General features: G+C 45.7%; 1 protein-coding gene across 1 annotated transcript in view; it reads right to left on the reverse strand.

Moving 5' to 3' along the window:
• myh14 (myosin, heavy chain 14, non-muscle) overlaps window positions 1-22,992 on the reverse strand; it is a 107,344-nt gene that overhangs the window by 67,649 nt on the left and 16,703 nt on the right. Inside the window, 4 exon segments of the mRNA XM_084336752.1 lie at window positions 538-585; window positions 8,841-8,955; window positions 9,915-9,942; window positions 20,318-20,474. Of these exon segments, the coding sequence (XP_084192878.1) occupies window positions 538-585; window positions 8,841-8,955; window positions 9,915-9,942; window positions 20,318-20,474 (348 nt within the window).

Genomic DNA, 22,992 nt, shown 5'->3' on the forward strand with positions numbered 1-22,992 from the left:
ATTACTGGGAGTCATTAGGCAGAACAGAACAGAATTTAATAGAACAGAACAGGACAGGATAGAATAGGACAGGATAGAACAAGATAGCCAATCGTTCCAGCAGCCATCACGCTCCACAACTACGGGCATGGACTGCTGTCGTTAGAGAACGACAACTGTTAGGACTGTCGGACTCTTGATTACTAAACACTGCACAGACTCTGGCGCAGTGTGCTACTACTATATATACCATGTATACTATTATTATTATTATTGATATAATATACTACCATTGCACTATTATTATTATGTTCTACTCTAGTATTATTATTACTATTTATATTATTATCTTTTGTCCTGCCTGTACCTCCCCTCCCCCATACTGACATGACACCTAGATTAATAGAGGAATACTTGACTTCACTAGAATAGAACAAGACAGGATAGAATAGAATGGGACAGGATATAACAGGACAGGATACAATAGAACAGGACAGGATAAATAGAAAAGAATAGGACAGGATAAGAACCTGAACAGAACCCAGAAGGCCCACTCACCCTGTTCACCATAATACTGCCTCTCGGCAAGGACCTACTACCATCCATCTGAACATGAGAGAGAGAGAGAGAGAGAGAGAGAGAGAGAGAGAGAGAGAGAGAGAGAGAGAGAGAGAAGAAGATTCAGAGGAGTAAGCCCAAGAAGAGGAGGACAAGACAATGGAGGAAAAAACAGGATGCAGAGAAAAGGTTTGACTTTTGAGAATAATTAAGTCAAAGAAATGAGACATGTCCGATGGCCAGGTACAGGTTCACAGGGAAGGGAGCGGCTCAGCTTATAGGCAAGATGAACAGTGGCAAGCAGAAGTAGATAGATGAGAGGAGTTCCTTAGATCAAGAGCACTCGCTCACTTCTGCTCACTATCATTTCTCAACAATCAATTATTTCCTTTTCTATTCAACGATATAATTCATCAGGAACTGGGAGATATGTCAGTCTATCAAAAGAAGCCCTTTGATCAGTGATTTCCTTTTTGAGACATATATTGGTTATGGTTAGCATTTGTTAGCATAACCCCTACCAAACAACTCTTTTCAAACTTTTTGGAAAAAGCAACAAAGGCCAGCTTGCCGATTTTGTCTTTAAACTGTGTACAAAAATTTGCTTGTGACACTGTATCCAGAATGGGATATATTATTTATGAAAAATGTCCCTTGTTCTATTTCTTTAAAGATATCTTTGTTGTAAACAGTTTTGTAGGTATAGATGCATTATTTATTTGTTTTTTGTGGTTTGGGGGAAAATCCACAGTAGTGAGCTTGTTTGTCACGAAGTTCAGCAACTGCAAATAAACAGATCACGCCAGAAGTGGACGGAGCATATAAGGTGAATAGAATTTTATTGTATTTTGTAATAAAGGTAAAAGTTATTCGAAAAAGGAGGCAAAGTTATTAATCAGTAACACCGAAATCAAACAAGTAACTTCAACAAAGTGTTTAGGGATCCTAGTTGATGATAAACTCAATTGGAAAAAACACATTGATCATGTTTGTAAAAAAGCAATGAAGTCAGTAGGTATAATTAGGAAGGTGTGTTCATTGATAAATAGAAGTTGTTTTTTAATCCTGTATTATAGTCTTATCTTTCCTTACATATCTTATTGTAACATAATATGGGCTATCACTCATTCATCTCATCTTCAAACAATTATTTTACTTCAAAAAAGATTTGTTAGACTGGCAACCCTCTCAGATCGATTTGAACCATCTGCTCCTCTTTTCAAGAAACTAAACATTCTGACTGTGTCTGAGGTTAATTCTTTACAGATATGAATATTTGCTTATATCTCTGCTTATTTTTAAAGCAAACTACAAAAAAATTATCATATCCAAAAGTAGTAGATAGATAAATAGGTCATACATGTAGGTATGCATTTGGTTATGTGGGTGGGTATGTTTGTAGGCAGGTGGGTGGGTTGTTATATATTATTATGTACGCAGTATACAGTATATGCATGTATGTACTGTGTGTATGTATGTTTGTATTAACACAAATCTTTTGAATGTATTCTGGTATTTTATAATATGCATATTTTTGTATTTTTGTATGTTTGATTTTATAAAACAGGGGAAGTTCTTGATAAGCCTCTAGGCTTCTAACTTCTCCTTCACAATCGTTATAACTTATTATGTATTGTTTTTTTTTTTACTTCTGTTTAACTGTGTTAACACTATGGGTGCCGGCCAGAAATCCGGAAAATGACTGTGGATTGCCAGCGCTATTTGTCTATGGAGAAATTCCCCTTCTATGCAGGGCTATAACTTTTTAAATTCTATTGCTACATTGCCATTATTAGGGCCCATTCAAAGTCCTATATGTATTGTTCATTGTGTAGCAACGTTAAACTTTTTCATTCACATATTCATAGTAAAGTATGGTCTAATGTATAAGTATGTTTTCATCTCTTTCTGCAGCTTTCTCCAGAACGTGATATATAGCCCCAAATGCATTATATTGATGATGAAATACAGTTTGATGGCAATCGGGGCGATATAAAAAATTTCAATCGGACGTACTTCTAGAATGATCTACGTATGATCTGATGATGACCGGATGGGCGGGGGATCGTTTATAATTCCGTGGGCAGCGTTATATCATTCATCTAGTGTGGGTGATATGTTCATCATAACAGTTTATATGGAATACGATCAAAAATAACGCTGAATCTTACCGTATCCTCCTCGCGCCGTTGGGCGATGAGCGTGGAACAGTCATTTACCTATTATGGTATGTAGAAATATCGGGTCCATTTCCAGCTTGTATAATAGTATATATGTCCAAATCATGTTGTTTATCGAGTTATTGGCAATCGATCACTATGTATTGTGTCGAGATCGAGTCCCGGGAGCCAAACAGAGTGCCCGGAAGTAATATGGCCGACCAGCACAACCTCCATAGCACTTCCTGTTTGGCGATTGCGCCGATCGGCCACCAGATGGACCGCCAGAGAGCTCAGTGGGTCCTCCTGGTGGATCTCAGGCCAGCGGAGGGGAAATATTGATATAAGGACGCTGTACAGCGTCCTCCGGCAACTTGAGCATGGCCGGGAATGACGCTGTAAAGCGTTTCCCGGCAGTCAAAGTGTTTTAATAAACAAACAAACAAACAAACAAACAAACAAGCTGTTTCCAACATGTCTCAAAAACTAAAACAATACTTGTGTGCTAATTAGATACAATATCCTGAAATAACTCCCAGTTCATAGTAAATCAGACAGGCTCTGTTAAAAATGAGGCAAGCTATCCCTTTAAACACCCCTCCATCTCCCCCTGTTTGTACAGCCAGTGTTGTTCTATTTCATTCTGGCTTCCGCTCAGCGTCATTCTGCACTAACCTCACTTCGTGCCTAGCACTGAATAAAAAACTCCACAATGTACCTTTACATACCGACATCCGTCTGGCCACACCCGTATCCGCTTACCTTCATAAGCAGGTGTGTGGTCACCTACTCGCCTCCTTCTTCACTTTCACCACAAGGAAGTGCCTTCGGTAGATACCCACACTTGACGAGGTTGTTTTTGTTGAAGAAAGTTGATACAAGTTTAAATTTTTTCTTGCTTTTTTCTTCTCTCATATATTTATATTTATATTCTCTCATTGCCGCCTCTGTCGTACGTCTTGGAGCGGGGTTGAGGCCTCTCTCGTGGTCGGCAGCCACGCCCGGTAGGCGTCCGATGGATAGTTTGTCTCTCCAAAGAGCTGGTGCACCAGCGCCGTCTCCTGTGCGATGGCCTGGTTCCGGCTCTGGTTCCTCTGCTTCCGGGGAGTCGTCCTCTGTTGGGTGGCCGGCTCCTTTGGTTGCAGGGGATTTGAGACGCAAACTTTTTGCGTCAGCTCGCTCCCGTCGCAAGATGGTGGCTTGTAGACGCGAACGGCCTGGTTTTGGTGAGTTGCTGGAGCCGGATGAGGATGTGTCTGATTCTCCATGGCCGATGGAAACAGAGGACTACATGGTAGAAGCGGACGGGTTCTTGTTCGAAGCCCCGGTGGAGACATGTCCCCCGCCCGTCCAGGTAACACTGGAGGGGGGTGAGATGTCTCCTTGGGATTCCTCGTACGCAGATGTTGGGTTAGAACCTCCGAATCGGCGGCGGGATGCCCTGCTATCAGCCACATCAGAATGTGGCTCCTTGACCAGTAGTCTGCTGCATGTGAGGGACGCGAGCTCGGTGGGGGAAAGTATGCAGGGGGAACTGCGTGCTTTGTTCCCCGAGCTCATGGCGGCGGCGGCAGTCGCAAACGGCATGCCGCTGCCGCAGCCACTGCCTGTTCCTGTTCCTGACGATCTCATAGGTCATCTATGGCAACGCCGTCCGGTGAGTGGGGTGGACGTTGTCTGTCCATTTTTCCCCTCAATGGAGGCCTACGTCCGTCAGGGACAGGTGGTCTCCCACATCATGGGCCTTACCCCCTCCTACGTGCAAATCACGAGGGTGGTGGGTTTGGTAGAAGGCATGAAGGAGGGCGTGCCTCGGCTTGATAGACCGATGGCGGCGCTCCTTTGTCCTGAGGTGGTGTGGGAGCCTTTACGGAAGCCGGTTCCCCAAGGGAAATCGGTGAGGCGGTTGGCTTTTTGGAGTGACCAGTCATTTATCTCTGCGACGCAATCTCTGGCTGCCACGTCTAACATCGCGCAGCTGGCGAGATTCATGTCCGGGATACTGACGGGCAGTGCGGAGCTGACTGATTTACAACATGATCAGCTCGCCCAGGCGGCAGGAGCCATCCTGCATCTGATTCAGCCGCAGGCTATAGCCGCTGGGAAAGTGCGTGCCCTGGCCACTCTAATCCAGCGCCACCTTTGGCTGGAGCAGGCGCGTGTGCCGGAGAAGAAGAGGACTCCACTTCTGACGGCACCCCTCTCCGATGCTGGACTATTCGGGTCGGCACTGCAGCTGATGACCTCAACCTGCAGGGAGATGCAGGAGGAGCGCTCCGTGCTCCAGCCTCATTTCCCCCCGCCCGATGTCGCCGGTGGAGTCAGACGGCAGGCTCGTCGTCGAGGTTCCGCCGCCGTAGCCGCCGCTGCTACCACCGCCACTGCTGGACCTTCGGCGAAGAAGGCCAGGAGGAGAGAGACGCCTCCGCCACTGCAGCCGGCCCATCTACGCCCGGAGGTGACGTAGGGATCATCATGACCAGCCGCAGATCGTTTACCGTCCCTCCGGGGCTCCACGGGCTCGTGGCAGGCGTCGCTAAAAAAGAATTGACTTTTTCCCTCTGTGGTCCTCCCCTGTTCCCTTCCCGGCCCAAATATGATTTTGTTAAAAGAAATAAAGAGTCCCTCCTAAAAAGAGGGACTGTATTTTTTTACAAACTGTGTGTTTATTCACCAAACATATGATGGGGATGCGACGTGTGAATCTTTCGCTAGTATGGGTTTGATAGGAGGGCTAGACGTTACATTCATGTTAGGGCTTAAGCAAGGCCTGCAGCCTACACTCGGTTGAAAAAGGTTTTTTCTGCCTCGACCTGAATCTTCACATAAAGGTAGAGGTTAGTTGTGTGCTCTGTTGCTTAAACAGTGATATTGAGCCGCAACACTATTGTGTTGGTCTGCAGTAATGCTCGTATGAAAAAGTACCGCGGCTCAGCCTCTCTCTCTCTCTATCAGATTTTCTGTGTCTTACAACATGGATACGGGTGTCGGGTTCACACATACACAACTTGGCCTTTGTTATAAACCCTGTTCACAGATGTGTCTGTGGCTAGCGTGCATTGAATTAGCTTTGCGCTGTTCATTAGCATTTTGCTACTTAAGGTATCGTATGGCTGTTTGTTGTTGTCGTATGCAAGGGTTGGGCTTGCGAGGGGGTACCGGATAAACCCCTCCTTCCCTCTTCTGATTGGTCAGGGGGTTTATTGGACTCTCTTTTCATTTGGTCAGGGCCAAGCTGTTAGGCAGCTTGGCACGGGGGGGAGGGTTTCCCAGACTCCGCACCTATCACAGGCGGTTGAGTCCTGGGTTTCCCCCGTCATAGCAAACGTCACTAGGCACGTTTCTATTGGACGACGGCTTCCGTGAGTTTTAGACCCGTATGTAGGGTCTATTGTTGTCAAGTTGTCGGGGCAGAGCGTAAGAACTTACTGTTCTACTACGCTCGATATACGTGTAACTTGAGTCTGTTGGTCACATGACTCAATGTTACCGTGACTTTTCAATCTATGGCTCACGTGGGAAGTCTCTCTGAGGATTCCCGTCTCTCCTCTGTGGAGAATGTAAAAAAAAATTACCCTCGGCCGCGTCACGTGGGATTCATGTCAGTCTGTGTTCTTTCTTTTTAATAATAAAAAGAGTGAAGAATATGAAGCACAACAAACTTCTTGTCGTTCTCCCAGGCGACTTGAAGGACCAATGTCTGGTGTCTGGTTAGACTATCCATTGATGTGTTTGGGTCTCGACGCGTACATAGTGCTGGCTCGGGGTGTTTCTGATAAGAATCATGCAGGAGGCTAGTACGCCTTGGTTGCTCGTTAATAAAACAGCGTTTTTCTAGGGCAACTGGGATGGGGGATTTTTTCCTCTTCCGAGAGCCTGTTACTGGGTCTCGACGGATCTGGGGGATGTTAACGGAATAGATCAGGACATAGGTAGAGGGGTCTCACGCCCTTGGGGTGGGCCACTGAGCGCGGTACAAATGGGACCGTCTGGGTGGCGCCCTCTTTTCATGTTTTAGATCGACACGCATACCTACCCCCTCTCCTGGAGTGGGCATGTCGGCGTGGTTAGGGCATGGGACTGGTTCTGGTCACGCTGGTCCAGGTCAGTTAACCCGTTGCCTGCCGGGGACGCAGATCTGCTGTTCTGGTACCCTGAGGGACTTGTGCTTTTTCCGGGGGGATAAATGCCGGGTCGGCCCGGGTGTCACAGGGTTAGGCGTTATGGAGACCCTTTGTTGGGTAAACGTTGTACCTGACACTATCATAAAGGGGCTGGTTCTCCTTTTCTTTCGCTCCTCTCTCACGCATGGCGAAGAGGGGGCTGTTGGAGTGGTCTTCTGGACCTCCTCTGGTAACCCTGTGTGCTTCCCGCCGGGCCCGGTCCGAAGTAATGTTTCGTTGAAATCGTAGGCCTGGGATAACCCTTTTTGGAAACTGAAACACTTGTACTGCGGTATAACTGGTGTATACCCGCAGGTGTGTTTTTGGAGTTTTTTCTTGAGGGGTTATAGGAACAACCACCGTATGTGGTACCAAGAGGGTGGTTGATTCCCTGGTGTGTTGGAGCAGAATCAACTCCCGGGTTACCCGGTTGAGTGTGCCCCTGCACGTTCATGACGTCTGCCAATCGTGTCAGCCTTCTCTGCCTCGACCCCTCTGGGTGGGTTTTTTTTGATGGAGGCTTTGTCATGGTGCGCAACAATGCCAGCATACGCCCCTTCCGCCGGGGTGCTGTTTTCAGTTGACCCCTTTGGCGCCTGTCTCGTCCGCAGTGCTCCAGGCTAGAGTCTACAGCCTGCTGCCTGGTTTCCCCGGTGCACTGCCTGCTTCCGTTATGGTTAACCTTTTGAGTGCTTCAAAGTTACGGCCATGCTGACTGCAGGGTCAGTAGGGATGGGTACCTTTCACATTTGAACCGATACCGGTACCGGTACCTGTGAATCGATACCGGTACCCAGCGGTACCTTTTTTCTGTACTTTAGTCTCAAGAAATTTTATTTACCTACCTCAGTCGTAAAAAAAATATCCAAACTTCAAATAACTACAATTTCGACAGTTTTCGGCTTGTCATTGCTCCGACTGCTTTGTTGTTGAATCAAGTCAAATCCTAGGTAAGCATATATTGTGCGTGTGAACGTTGACATGATTTTTTTTTTTTTTTTTTTTGGTTTCTCACTTGATTCGATACTCGGTAGTACCGACGTGTTTCGGTTCGGTACCTCAAAAGTACCGAATTCGGTACCCATCCCTAAGGGTCAGTGTGCCAGGCGGCGTACTAATGGGGGGAAGGGCCCGCTCTTGGAGGGGCCCTGTCCGAATACGCTGGCGATGTGGTGGGCGGTGTCACTAAGTGACCGCCTGGTGAGGTCTTGATGCCTGGCGTCATTGACCTCTCTGGGCCCCCTTTTTCCAGGGGGTCCAGTCCCTTCAGGGGGTCTGGGTCTTCCTTCGCGCTCCGCTGCTACGGCCTTGCCACGGGGTTGAGTTTGCTCTTGACTCCGTGATTTTTGGGGGCAGTAACGAGGGTTGTTCCTTCCGTTCGTTCCCTGGTGGCATGCGGGTTGTGCGTGTGCGTAGTCGTGGGGTCAAGCCACGGTCTGCTCACCCTGTGCGTTGAGTTGCTTGAGTTCCTCTTCGCACGGTCGGATCCGTCGCCCTCCCGTGAACCTCCAATAGGGAGGGTATCCCTCCATTAGGGAGGGTCGGGGGGCTCGGTCCTCTCCGGTCTGATGGTTGTGGGGGGCCTCAGCGGGGTACATTTGTCGAGCTTCTGGCTTCCGCTCAGCTCCTCTTGTGCAGAATGACGCTGAGCGGAAGCCAGAATGAAATAGAACGTAAGGTTATGTATATAACCAAGTTCTATGAATACTGGTGACGCTCAGCGTCAGGACGCCACTGCTGCCCTTGACCTCGCCTTGTGGTGAAAGTTTGGGAAGGAGGCGAGTAGGTGACCACACACCTGCTTATGAAGGTAAGCGGATAGGGGTGTGGCCAGACGGATGTCGGTATGTAAAGGTACATTGTGGAGTTTTTTATTCAGTGCTAGGCACGAAGTGAGGTTAGTGCAGAATGACGCTGAGCGTCACCAGTATTCATAGAACTTGGTTATATACATAACCTTACGTTCTCTGGTGTCGTTTACCTGTGAGGCCTCCTTGTTTCTTCCCAGAGTTCCAGTCTTATGAGAGGAGGCTACATGAGCCAAATACTGGATGACTTTCTTAGTGTTCTCTGTCTTCCCTGCTCCAGACTCGCCTCTGGAAAACACACATGGAACACAGTAAGCGACACACACACACTCTCACAAATGATCACACACACACTGTCACAAATGAGCATGCACGGAAACACACACACACACACACACACACACAAATGAGCACACACACATAATCACATTATGCTCACGCACACATACATACACAGGCATGCACACACACACACACACACACACACACACACACACACACACACACACACACACACACACACGCACACACACACAAAACGCATTTCATGGCCACAATTCTAACAGGCGTACTGTACTGTACACAACCACATAATAAGAGAGAGAACACACAGGAAGAAAGGAACCAAACATACATTTATCACCAGTGAACCTGGACTCATGCTGTGCATTGAAAGCCACAGGTCTAAACAGAGAGCAGGTGTGCAGGATATTATGGGCTGTGGCAGCATTGTTGCTGTTGGATGGAAGTAAAGGAGGAGCGCAGGGTAGAAACGAGCCCCGTGTCGGAGGAGGAGCTCTGGCTCTGTAAGGTCTAAAAACAGAAGCCTCCGTCCCGAACAGAGTTAGAGACCCAGGAGGATGAACCTAAACTGGGATCCTTCACAATGACAGGAAGAGACGAGTGGGAAGACAGAGTGACAGAGAGACAGATGATCCAGACAGATGGCCAACTAGGAGGGTGAGACACAGCAGACACACGCACGCACACGCGCACGCACACACACACACACACACACACACACACACACACACACACACACACACACACACACACACACACACACACACACACACACACACACACACACACACACACACACACACACACACACACACACACACACACACACACATACACATACACACACACACACACATACACAAAGACCACAGTCTCAGATAAACCCCAGGGGCCTCCAAGCTACACAGCAAACACAGACATGCTGATAGTGGCATGCTACTCACGTGCAGAGGATTGATTGGTCTTCTCTGTCTGTAGAGGGAAGCAGACAAATAAAAATCAGATGGTCTCATGCTCAGTACTACACACTTAATCATTTCACATCAACTGTGTAAAAAGGACTTATTTTGAGCAGGATTATTTGCACGATCAGAACATAATAATAATAATAATAACTTTATTTGTATAGCACTTTTCATACAGAGGTTGCAGTTCAAAGTGCTTCACAACAGTAAAAAATACAGGCATAAGCGAGCATAAAAAGATAGACAGGTACAATCCAAACAATCCAACCACATTAACCACATTTCTGCGTTAATCCATCTGAGAGCTCTATCAGTTGTTGTGGTCAGTCCAAAATTGTGTTGAGGCAATGTCTTGGGACAAAATTAATATAGAATGTCAAAGTATGTTACTATTTTGGCCCTAATAACTTTTGATCCAATAGCTATGAAGTTGATGGCCCATCACTTTGTTGCCGACATCTTCCTTTTTCGATCAGGCATTCTCCCGTGGGCAAGCAGTGGCCCTTGGAAGCGCTTCTGGCGGCCCGCAATTAGTTAAAAGAACACGGCAACGTTTTGGGAAATCAGCTTACCGTCTTCTCCAGAACGAGACAAGAAGATAGATACCAGTTTCCTCTCTGTGCGTTCAGTAGAAAGCTATCTGGCTGCACGTTAGCCTAGCATAGCACAATGAATCGAAGCGGACATGGCCGGTTAGCCTAGGCATTGTCCAACTAACACCTCTCCCGAAGGCTAACCGGTCATGTCCGCTTCCATTCATTGTGCTAAGCTAGGCTAAAGTGCAGCCAGATAGCTTTCTACTGAACACACACAGAGAGGAAACTGGTATCTATCTTCTTGTCTCGCTCTCTGGAGAAGACGGTAAGCTGATTTCCCAAAATGTTGGTGTGTTCTTTTAAGGTGTAAATGCATGCATTATATTTGGTCCGGTTCCAATACAGTTCTAAACCAAACTATCACACAGTGCTTTTTAAGAAGGTAAAACTCCGCCCCCTGGGCTAAGCTGTCAGGTTAGGAATGACAGCATGTTGAAAGCTTGCTAGGCACCCGTTTGCATGGCACCTACAGTAGGCATCTCACAAGTCGTGTATGACTCATGAGATGCCAACTGACGAGATTACAAATTGTGTACCGCGTTTTCTTGGGTGGCCCTCAGTCCAATGTTGGTTCCATAAATTGGCCCTCAGTCATCAAAACCAAAACTCTGCCAGGTGCAAATTGGCCTATTTCACAATGTGAACAGAAAACGCATTGCTGCAGTCGCACTCACTGAAGCAGAGCTTGAACTAATAACATCCATTAAACTCACCCAGTAGTACTCATTTATATATTTTATACCCAGTTTAATCACCTGTACATTGTATATTACTATTGCACTTTACTGTTACATTTGCACTCTGGCTGGATGCCAAACTTCTTTTCGTTGTACTGTACTTTACATTATCTGAAAAGAAAGGGGGGGGGGAAAGAAAGAAAAAGTCTAACCCTAACTAACCTTACTGTCATGCACTTGTCCTAATATACTAACCTACACTGTAGCACTCAACACTTTGATGAACATTGTTGCTCAGCTGATAGATTTGTGCCCTTCCTGATGACTTGCTGAAAAAACGGAAACCCTGATAATTGCCCGTGACAACCTAATCCCCAGCGTCAAGCAATCCATTGGGTCTTTAAGTGTATGTACTCAGCATAAGATAAAGAATTTAGGTGTTACTTTTGACCAAACTTTGTCTCAATTAAGATCTGTTGTATCCAAGGCAGAGCTGGAGATGGTCATCCATGCTTTTATTTCCACCCGTTTGGATTATTGTAACATACTTTTTACCTGCTTAAATAAATCTGCTTTGGACCGCCTGCAAATTGTCCAAAATGCAGCTGCTAGAAATGTTAACCAGAAATAATAAGAAGTCTCATATCACACCCATTTTGGCCTCTCTACACTGGCTCCCTTTAAAATGTAGAGTCAATTTTAAGGTGCTACTCACTACTTTTTTTTTTTTTTACTTTTTTTTTTAGCGTTTATCGCTTTTCTGGTCAAGCATGACCGACAGAAACAGGTTGAAATGGGATGTAGAGCAGGGGAAGACATTCTGAGAAATGATGGCGGGTCCGGGAATCGAACTCGTGTCCCCCAGATCCGTGACGAGCGCGGTTGTCCCCGACGCAGAAATAGCGCCGAGATATGCGGTGAGCTACGGGAGCTCCCACTACTCACTACTTTTAAAGCCCTTCATGGTCTATCACCTGGATACATCTCAGACCTTCTTATACCTCACTCATCAAACCAGACCCTCAGATCCTCTGACACACTTCTATGGTCTGTCCCTAGAACCCGGCTTGCACCCCGGGGTGATCGTGCCTTTCAGGTAGCTGCTCCCACACTGTGGAACGCCCTCCCTTTCTCTCTGAGATCAGTAGAAACATGCAACTCTTAAAAAACAGCTAAAAACGCTACTGTTCAGACAGGCTAGTTTTATCTAGGTCTTATTTTGTATTATATCTCTAGTTGGTGTATTAATTGATTCTATGTATTAATGATGTTGTTTGATGCTCTTAATTTCTTTGATTGGAAAGCACTTTGTGATCCTGTATCTTGAAAGGTGCTATATAAATAAAATGTACTTACTTACTTGTCGTACAGAACTTGTAAGTCGCTTTGGATAAAAGTGTCAGCTAAATGACTAAATGTAAATGTAAATGTGCTGTATAATGCAAATCAATTTGAATCTGATCTAATCTAATCTAATCAAAGTCTCAACGGTAGGAGAACTAGCATGCTGCTGAAGTGATATAACTTGAGGTATGGTGGTGGGAAGGCTCATGTGTGGGAGGTCTTTCAGCTGCAGTATGACCTCATGAGTTGGTCATTTAGTAAATGCTGCATTCAACCACGTCCTCCACATCGTACAGATGTGCTGTAAGGTAGAAGCCACCCTGCAGTTAGAATACCAGAGGAGTTCATTCAGGAAGCTACATCTGGCGCTTGGCTGAACGCTCCAAAGAAGGATATGAATAGTTTGGTTTTGATGGGCAATAAACGCAGTTACACGATTAAGAGTTTATTTTGTGTCCAAATAGCAATACTCTCCAAGGCTTATGGTCACGCCTTAATTTGTGCTGAGTTTGTCCTGGACGCTGCCAGAGCAATTTGCGAGGCTCTGCTGTATTTTGTTAGAAAAAAACAAAACGTTCAAAACCTTTGAAAGGTCTTTGATTTTAGATTTGTTCACAAAAAAAGAAAGGTCTTTGATTTCCCCCCAAACTCCCTACACAGATCCCAGTCTGGCTATTTGTAATTGAGATAAGAGTAGGTTAGGGCATACGCTTGTCTTGGACAGCTGATTTAGTGTAGTTGGCTTGTGTCCCAACAAGTGATATCCACTAGTGTTTGAAGTCAAAATCTATCAAGTTAATTATTTATGGTGATGAAAAAAATAGAACATCATCAAAATGCTATCCCTCAAGCCCCACAACAGTGGGCATTTATAGGCCTATAGATTGACAGTAGAATAATCCATGTCATATCTGGCACATCTGCAACGAGGACGTCATACATCTGGCTTTTCCCAACATGCCTTTCACAGGTTGACTTCCCATCCTCTCCTTATCTCACCTGCCTCTCTGCCCCCAACCCCACTGTGAACCCAAAGGTCTGTGAGCCCAGATCGACCATGTCCCCTAGGGACCTCTTAGACATGCTGAAACACACTCCAGACACTCTTAAATGCACCAGACACTTCATTGTGTATCTGTATGCCGATTTTGTGTATTTGCTTACTTTGTGTATTCTTTCCATGTCTATGCTGATGAGTATTATACTGCACTGTTATGTGTATGATTGTTGTTTACCTGTGCACTCACCAAGACAAGTTCCAATCAGCGGTTAGAGACGAGTGCCCTTGTGAAAGGTCCCCTTTCCTTTCCCTTCCCTCATTTTACATTTTTACATTTAGTCATTTAGCTGACGCTTTTATCCAAAGCGACTTACAAGTTTTGTATGACAAGTCAGCAGGAAGGGTACAACTCTATCAGCTGAGTAACAATGTTCATCAAAGTGTTGAGTGCGACAGTGTAGGTTAGTATATCCCTCATCCAATCCCCGCTGAGCACACCTGACCCAGGAGTGTGCAGCTCCACATGCATCCTCCCCAAGCTGCCTGCATCAGGCTGTTGCATCGTTGCTAATAAACTATCGATTTCTATGGATTTAGTTAAACCTATCCTATCCGTGTCTGTTGTCATTGTGTGGGTTGAACTCGCAAATTTGGGCCTCCATATTATCCTAAGGAGTGCTTTTGAGGTAACTTGCTTATTACATGGTATATAGTGTTGTCACGATACTGGAATTTCGAACTTCGATACGATACCTTGAAAAGTATCGATATTCTATACCATTTTCGATACCACAGGGAAAAAGGTTCAATCTTAAAATGTAAAAAAAGAAAAAAAAAATATAAATATATATATTTTTTTTAATAAATTTTGCTTTTGTTGCTGGTTAATTCTCCTCAGCTTCTCTCTGGTACTATAAGAGAAGATAAATATAACACTTTTAAAAAACCCTTTGTTTATCTTTAGATCACACATTTAAAAATAACTAAATGATATAATCTTAGGGCGTTTTCACACCTAGCTCGTTTGGAGCTGTTGTTCCGGAACCTGGAGCGTTTAGCCCCTATTTCGGTTAATTTGGGCATATGTGAACACAGCAATCGCATTCTGTTGCGGAACAAAACGAGCGGGCCGAGACCGCCTAGAGAGGGCGGTCTCGGCGCACTTCCAACCGAAGCCGAAGCGACTCGTACGCTGTGAGAATGCAATCGACTTAACAAACCGACACAACTCACTTGCCGTACTGTATATACGCGCTGCATAATGACGCTTTCGCATTGAATTGTGGGCGGGATCAGTTTGTAGTCTTTAGGCAGCTAGATCGGTAAAGTTAACGCGCTATAGACCACTGCACTTCCGCGTTACATTGAAATCGGGGAGGAGAGAGCGGGGGGAGCATATGAATGAATGTGGATGAGGGCCCTGATGTAAGTGGTTGCAGCTACGGCTGTGGGGGCGCTGGAGACACGATCCAATAGACTTTTATGCGCCTGAGTTTCCTGAACCCATTCCTAATCGATCAGAACTAAATCGGCCGATTTATCACGGCTCTCATCCACATTCATTCATTTGCTCCCCCCGCTCTCTCCTCCCCGATTTCAATGTAAAGCGGAGATTCAGGGTTGGGGAGGGGGGGGGGGGGGGGGCACACCCCAAAATCTGACCAATGAGTGCCAGTTTGCTCGCGCGTGCGTTTGTTTTGGTCCGCTGTTAACACAGCCGTGTGAACACAAACAAACTAAGGGACAAGTGCAACATTGTATCATTATAGTCCCTGTGTCTCCCTGAATCTGAACAAAGCAAACGAACTACAGGTGTGAAAACGCCCTTAGAAATGAAGTAAACACTGTAATCTGTGTTACATGTACCTGACAAACTGAACAGTTTGTATTACAGTCATATTCTAACTTAACTGAATGCACATGTGTGTGTGTGTGGACTACTGTACTATTACAGGTATTGAAATAGACAATGCAACTTCATTATACAAAAAAAAAATCTTTTTCTTTTTTATGAATAATTAAATATCGATATTGTGGGAAATGAGCATTGAAACTGTTTTAAATATTCAGAATCGATATGTATAGAAAAATCTATATTTTTGACAACACTAGTATATAGACCACTGCAACACTTCCGGTATTTTCAGCTCATGGGAGAGCGCGGGGGGATACAATTTATGAATGTTGATTAGAGCCTTGACGTACAGTAAGTGGTTGTAGCTACGACTGTGGGGGTGCTGGAGACTATCCAGAGACTCCCTGGGCAATCTGCGCATGCAGAGTTTGGGGAGTAGGCGCGGAAAAGCGACTATAGCTCGGCCGAGATAGTGCCTTGGGGTTGGTCCCTCTGTGTTCAGGAGACTCAGGCGTATAAGAATGTATATTGGATCATGTCTCCAACACCCCCACAGCCGTAGCTACAACCACTTACGTCAAGGCTCCTAATCAACATCCATTTTTTTTTTTTTTTGATCCACTTTTTCTCCCATTTTTCTATATTTTCTCCCATCCCAATTTCGTATCATCCAATTCAACCCTCCCCTGTCACGAACGCTGTTTCTTGCCTCCCACAAGCCGGCTGCAATGTGGACTAAGTCATACATAGCACAAGTCCCCTCCGGTACTTGAGGTAACAGCAGTCGCATCTTTTCACCTGCGCAGCTCGATCTCTCGGTGTCGAGGAGTAACGCGTGGGAGGCTCACGCTGCCCCCGACACTTCCTGATTCTACTGCGCAGGCGCACCAACCGACTTGTAGGAGTCGCTTGTTCACAACGTTCGATCCCCACTCTTCAGTTTTTCCCTCCCCGTAATACGGCCAATGTGTATTACTGCGGACGACCAGCCAAACTGAAAAACAATGTGGAGAGCTGGATTCGAACACGCGAATCCTAGCGTCTCCACACTGGTGGCGAGTGCCTTTGACCACTACACCACCTAGCCGCCCCTAATCAACATCCATTTTATCCCCCCACGCGCTCCCATGAGCTCCATGTAACGCGGAAGTGCAGTGGTCTATATTAACAGACAACATGACGACACTACTGCTCGCTTGTTGTCTAAATAACTCGTGTCAAATCGCAGGCGTTTTGTCCCACAGCCCACATTACACTGCAGCCCTCCGTGTCAAAGAAGACCAGAGGTGTCGCTCACTGCCCACGTTCTGCACTTGTGTTGGAACACGAGCCGCTCCCACACTGAGCAGCAGCGCTGTGGAGAGAAGCCGCTCGCTGACTCAACTGGTCTCTCCAGCCCACACACACACACACACACACACACACACACACACACACACACACACACACACACACACACACACACACACACACACACACACACACACACACACACACACACACACACACACACACACACACACACACACACACACACACACACACACACACACACACACACACACACACACACACACACACACACACACACACACAGCCCTCTCTGAGACACACACACACACACACACACACACACACACACACACACAGCCCTCTCTGAGACACACACACACACACACACACACACACACACACACACACACACACACACACACACACACACACACACACACACACACACACACAGCCCTCTCTGAGACAATGACCTCACATTGTCTGTGACATTTTGTTGTGTTTGGTTTAAAGACCTTATTCCCACACATTCACTCCGAAAGAATGCACACTGGTCCTACAGGTTCGATTATTAAGACAGTCACACACACACACACACACACACACACACACACACACGTCACACACACACACACACACACACACACACACACACACACACACACACACACACACACACACACACACACACACACACACACACACACACACACACACACACACACACACACACACACACATACACACACACACACCTGTAAGCCATATTGAGAGAAGAGAGAGAGAGAGAGAGAGAGAGAGAGAGAGAGAGAGAGAGAGAGAGAGAGAGAGAGAGAGAGAGAGAGAGAGAGAGAGACACCCTGGGGCAGAGAGGCATTACTCAACCAGCCCTTAACTGGGATTAAATAAGAGCAATGATGAAATCTCTCTGCCTCATCTTGTGAACTCGTCGTGACAAATGGGGCGTAAGAGATTGTGAACTCATTGTGACAAATGGGGCGTAAGATTTTTTTTTTATCGCTGTCGTTACTACGACAATTTGCCGTTGCCATCGTTCATTCAACCTTTATTTATACTCGAGGAATCACTATAAGGATTGCCCTCATTTGCAATGTCGAGATTACAAGCAAGATAAAATAGTCAAAGACAGATGAGCAGAATTGAAAATCAGTAAAACAGTTAGACATTGAATAAATATGAAATATGAAAAAGAAATATGAAATATGAACAAAAAAAATGAAAATACAGAAACCCCAGTTAAAAACAGTTCCATGTTGACACAGGGAGGTCTGTGGTCATAGGTCCATAGGTCAGCAGAGGAGCCTATTGATTTATAGCATGCGCTGAGGATCATTCCAAGATGTTGGGCCACTAAAATAAAAGGCTGACTTTCCAGGTTCAGACTGTGCAGCTCGGGGACCTTGAGCAGACGTCATTTGAGTTAGATAGGGTTCCAAAGTTCCAATCTAGCATTGTTGCAATATAAGGTGGTAGCTTTCAAACAACAGCCTTATAGATAAACAAATACCAATGTTTATTGTATCTCTCTGCCTGAGAAGACCAACCTATCTTATCATAAAGGATACAATGGTGTGTAGGGCGGCTACGTGGCGTAGTGGGCAAGGCGCTCGCCACGAATGCAGAGACGCTGGGCTCGCCTGTTCGAGCCCAGCGCTCCACATTGCTTTCAGTTTAGCTGGTCGTTCATACAAATACACATTGGCCGTATTAGGGGGTGGGAAACTGATGGGTGGGGATCGGGCGTTGTGGACAGCGACTCCTACAGGTCGGTTGGTGCGCCTGCGCAGTAGAATCAGGAAGTGTCGGGGGCAGCGTGAGCCTCCTCGACACTGAGAGATCGAGCTGCGCAGGTGAAAAGATGCGACTGCTGTTACCTCAAGTACCGGAGGGGACTTGTGCTATGTATGACTTAGTCCACATTGCAGCCGGCTTGTGGGAGGCAAGAAACAGCGTTCGTGACAGGGGAGGGTTGAATTGGATAATACGAAATTGGGATGGGAGAAAATATAGAAAAATGGGAGAAAAAGTGGATAAAAAAAAAAGGATACAATGGTGAGTACCACATCTATCACCAGTAATATATCTGAGGACAGAATGATAGACCGTGTCTAGGGTTTAAGAGTGGAAGGAGCAGCATTTCTATAAATTACATTTCCATACACTGACAGGAGAACTGCTTCAACAATCCTTTTCCTTTTCTGTTTCTGTAAAAGAAGCCAGAAGCCATCAATGTGATCAAACCAGAAGCCGTCGAGCCAGCTGCCAAGATATTTAATAACCTATACTGACCACAACATAAAGTATAGTGTTATCCACCAGGCCCCACCTGTAAACTCCCATCGTTACCGTTTTCAGACAAACATGGTTCTGGTTCTGGCTCTGGTTCCGTTCTGGAGTCTTAGAACCTTGGTGCTTTCTGGTGAACCAGCCCGCCTTCATACCAGTTTAAGTGGAACCAAAGTTCAAACTTGCACTACAACTCGTACACCTTACTGTAAATTGTACCTAAATTGTACCTCATCCCATTTCTGCTTTGCACTATATAGTACTGTATATTAGTACACTGCATAGTATATTGTATGGTAACTCAGTTACTTCTATTCTGCATCGAACATTGTACATATGTCTATACTGAACACTGTGACCTCTATTTTTACTTCTATTTTACATGCTATACTATTTTATTTCATACTTATCTTGTCTAGCACAGTCTCTGGAGCGTAACAGTGAGAAGCATTTTGTATAAAAGTATTCTGTACTTCTGTATGACAACTATTAAAGAAACTTGAACTCAATGCTCAATGCACAAGGCAGGCAAAAGTAAACACAACAGTGGCAAAATGGTGGATCGCATTGATTATCTGCCAAGCTTTCGTTCTGTAAATATTTTTTTCCCATCGACTTGGACATTGTTGACATTGTTGTCAGTCGCTGCCTCTTCGTCTCCTTCCTTCTTCCTCTCGTCTTCACAGCCTAGGATATGACACGCCCACCGACAACGTCGCGGTTCACGAGGAAAAACCAGAACCAACTTTTCAGGTTCCAAACCAATTTGTTTTTGGTCTGAACGCGCCAGGCCGGTTTAAAACGAGGTTGGGGAGCCCAGAACCAGCCAGTGTGAAAGGCCCGTGTGAAAAGATAACCCGTAGTCCCTACACTTTCAACTGTCGAAGGGATCTTTTGATAAAAGCCATGTAAAGAAAAATATATTAAAGCTGATATTGACAAGTTAAAAAACTAGAGGTCTGGGGGGAGCTCCAGTAGCTCACCACGTACCGCGAGCGCTATTTCAGCGCCGTGGACAACCGTGCTCGTCACGGATCTGGGGCTTAGTGAGTTCGAATCCCGACTGCAGCCGTGCCTTTCCCAGAGTGTCTTCCCCCCCATCTGAACCCTTTCAGCCTGTTTCTGTCGGTCATCCTTGACCAGTATAAATGTGATAAACACATAAAAGAGCCAGGGGAATGGCCAAAGTTTAAAAAAAAAAATAACTAGAGGTCACAACATCATGTAAAACATGTAACATGATTCAACACCTCGTGGCCCGACATGACACGTGGCAGAGACGCACGGGGGGGTCAAGGGTCGCGGGTTACCTTGGAGCATGCTGCGGTAGGCGGCCTCTGAGATGGCGTAGATGTGCGGGGGCATCTCGTGGCGTTTCTTGCCCCGGTACATCTCCACGATGGCCTCTGTGTAGATGGGCAGGTTCTTGTAGGGGTTGACCACGACACAGAACAGCCCAGAGTACGTCTGCAAACACAGACACAGACAGATGTACAAAGTGCAGAGATGGAGAAAAGAAACGTGCATCTCGGTGACCACAGCGCCGGGCCTTATGTCCAGCAATATGCTAATAATATGTCATAACTGTTAAACTGTCATAAAGCGTGCACACGTGCCTCTTTAATCATCGGTGTCATATTGTAATACGCCTGTCTAAAGTATTCCAACAATCTCAAGGAGAACCCTGCTCTCTTTATCTATCTCTTAATGTCTTTTAAGATAAGATTGTGAGAGAAGGGTGATTGCCTACGTTTCAACTGTGTCAACGTTCACGACTGTACGTGTGGTTCTCGTGGCTGGGTTCTCCCGTGGGTCCTGGAGAGGGTTCTACAAGGTCCCCACCAAAATGAGGAACAGTTTAATTTCATTATTATTTAATTATAAGTTACGTCCAGAGGGAGGATGTAGGAGAATGACTATTCTCAACATTAGACGGTGCCGGACATTGATTGATTGAAAACTTTATTAACAGATTGCAGAATGGGTACAGTACAGTACAGTACGGCTCAATACATACAATTGTTAAGGGGATGCAGACCAGAGAAAGACGTTTGTCTTGTTTACATCAGGGTCCTCCATTTTCAATTCATCAGGACATTTATGACATACAAGACATACAAATATACAGTACTGTGTAAGAAAAAAAAAATATCACAAGAAAAATATATACATCCGAAGGGGAAGACATTTACCGGGGCCAGTTTCTAATTGCAGCCTCCCGTAGGTGCTCTTTGAGAGCGGTTTTGAAGGAGGGTAGTGATTCACATTCTTTTACGGCTGTGGGTAGGGCGTTCCACATTATTGTGGCATAATTGCGAAACGTGTTTAGTCCCTTGTTTGAGCCGAATCTGGGGTTAACATGATTTGTGGAGCTCCCTCTGGTGTTGTGGTCGTGGAATTCACTGACCTTTGGGAAGTATTTTGACATGTACATGGGTGTCTTAGTGGTGTAGTGTATCTTGTAGACCAGGCCCATTGCAAGTTGCTGTACTCTGTCGTCTACTCTAAGCCATCCTAGGTTGTCACAGTGGGCAGGGGTGAGGTGGGTTCTACTGTAGCAGTAGTCTGACCAGTTTGTTTTGTGATGTTTGTAATCTTGTTTTTAGCGCCTTTGAGGTGCTTTGGTACCATGAGGTGCAAGCATAGTCGTAGTACCCTTGAATGAGTGCTCCTGTTAGAGTCTTCAGGGTATTCTTGTTTACCAGAGAGGAGATCCGGTACAAGAATCTTGTCCGTTGGTTGACTTTTTTGATTACATTGGTTGCCATTTTGTCACAGGAAAGATTTGCTTCTAGGATGGAACCCAGGTAGGTAATTTCTTCTTTCCTTGTGACAATAATATTGTCACCCACATAGAAAGTACATCCACTGTTATTCTACTCCACCTACAGCACAGACAGCAATGTAATAGAGCCTTACACAGAATGTCTGTGTAGTTCTCTTTCTTCCAACATGGCTGCATTGGTAACCACTTTCAAAAGAAAATGCCTCATTTCTGAGCAGTGGTAGAGTAGGTAAAACACTGGAAACATTTCTCATATATCAACACAGACTGTAGCAACAACTGTTTTGCACATAGCAACCGCTGTTCCTTCCAACATGGGACGACAAATGGGGATTCAAAACGCTCCGTGAAAGGCCTCTATTTTGTGCTAAATCTTCTCCAACAACACAGTTCCTCTCAGACATGTCCATGGGACAACATCTGTGGTCTGGGACGTATGCATTAGGGAGTCCCTTGACTGTAAAACCTCTGACAGCACAGCTAATCTGCCTGACATTCCTCTCTATTCCACTATCTTCTCTCTTTCTTTTCCAGAGCACCCTCATCCCCCTCTCTCTCTCTCTGCAGCAGAAACTGGAGATGCACCCCCCCCCGTCTCTCTTCGACATAAACAACTTGTAAAACGACTCCTCGTCTCTCTCTCGTCTCTCTCGTCTCCAGTTACGCAGGTGATGCCGAGGAGCTCAACACACACGCGCATGTCATGCCTGCATTGACCATATTCCCACGGCGGCCATTTTGCTCTTACGTCATGCTCAGGTTGGGATTTCTTTCCACCCTGTTCCCAACCTGAGCATGAATAGAGCAAAATGGCCGCCGTGGGAATATGGTCAATGCGATATCACAGCGCGCACATTCCAGTCGAATGTATTTCTACTGTGTGTGTATACATCTTTATCAGTGTGGGAAGCGTCGTGTTTATCCTTGCTTATGTCTTTGTACATAAGAACTAAGTAAAAACAATTTTTTTTATCTACTTTTTTCTCCTCCCTTTTTCTGTATTTTTTCTCCCATCCCAATTTAGTCGTTATGCCAATTCCCCCCTCCCCTTCCTGGTTGTTGCGCACATTTGCCCCCCACTTGTCGGTCTAGGGAGCCCTGAAGTCTATCACAGACTGGCGGTGGTAGACAGGCGCTTAGTCTGCTGCACTACCCGGCCGCACCAAGTAAAAACAATTCTTCAAGGTTTTCGCACATAAG

This window comes from Notolepis coatsorum (genome assembly GCF_963971535.1).
Source record: "Notolepis coatsorum genome assembly, chromosome: 19".
NCBI lineage: Eukaryota > Metazoa > Chordata > Actinopteri > Aulopiformes > Paralepididae > Notolepis > Notolepis coatsorum.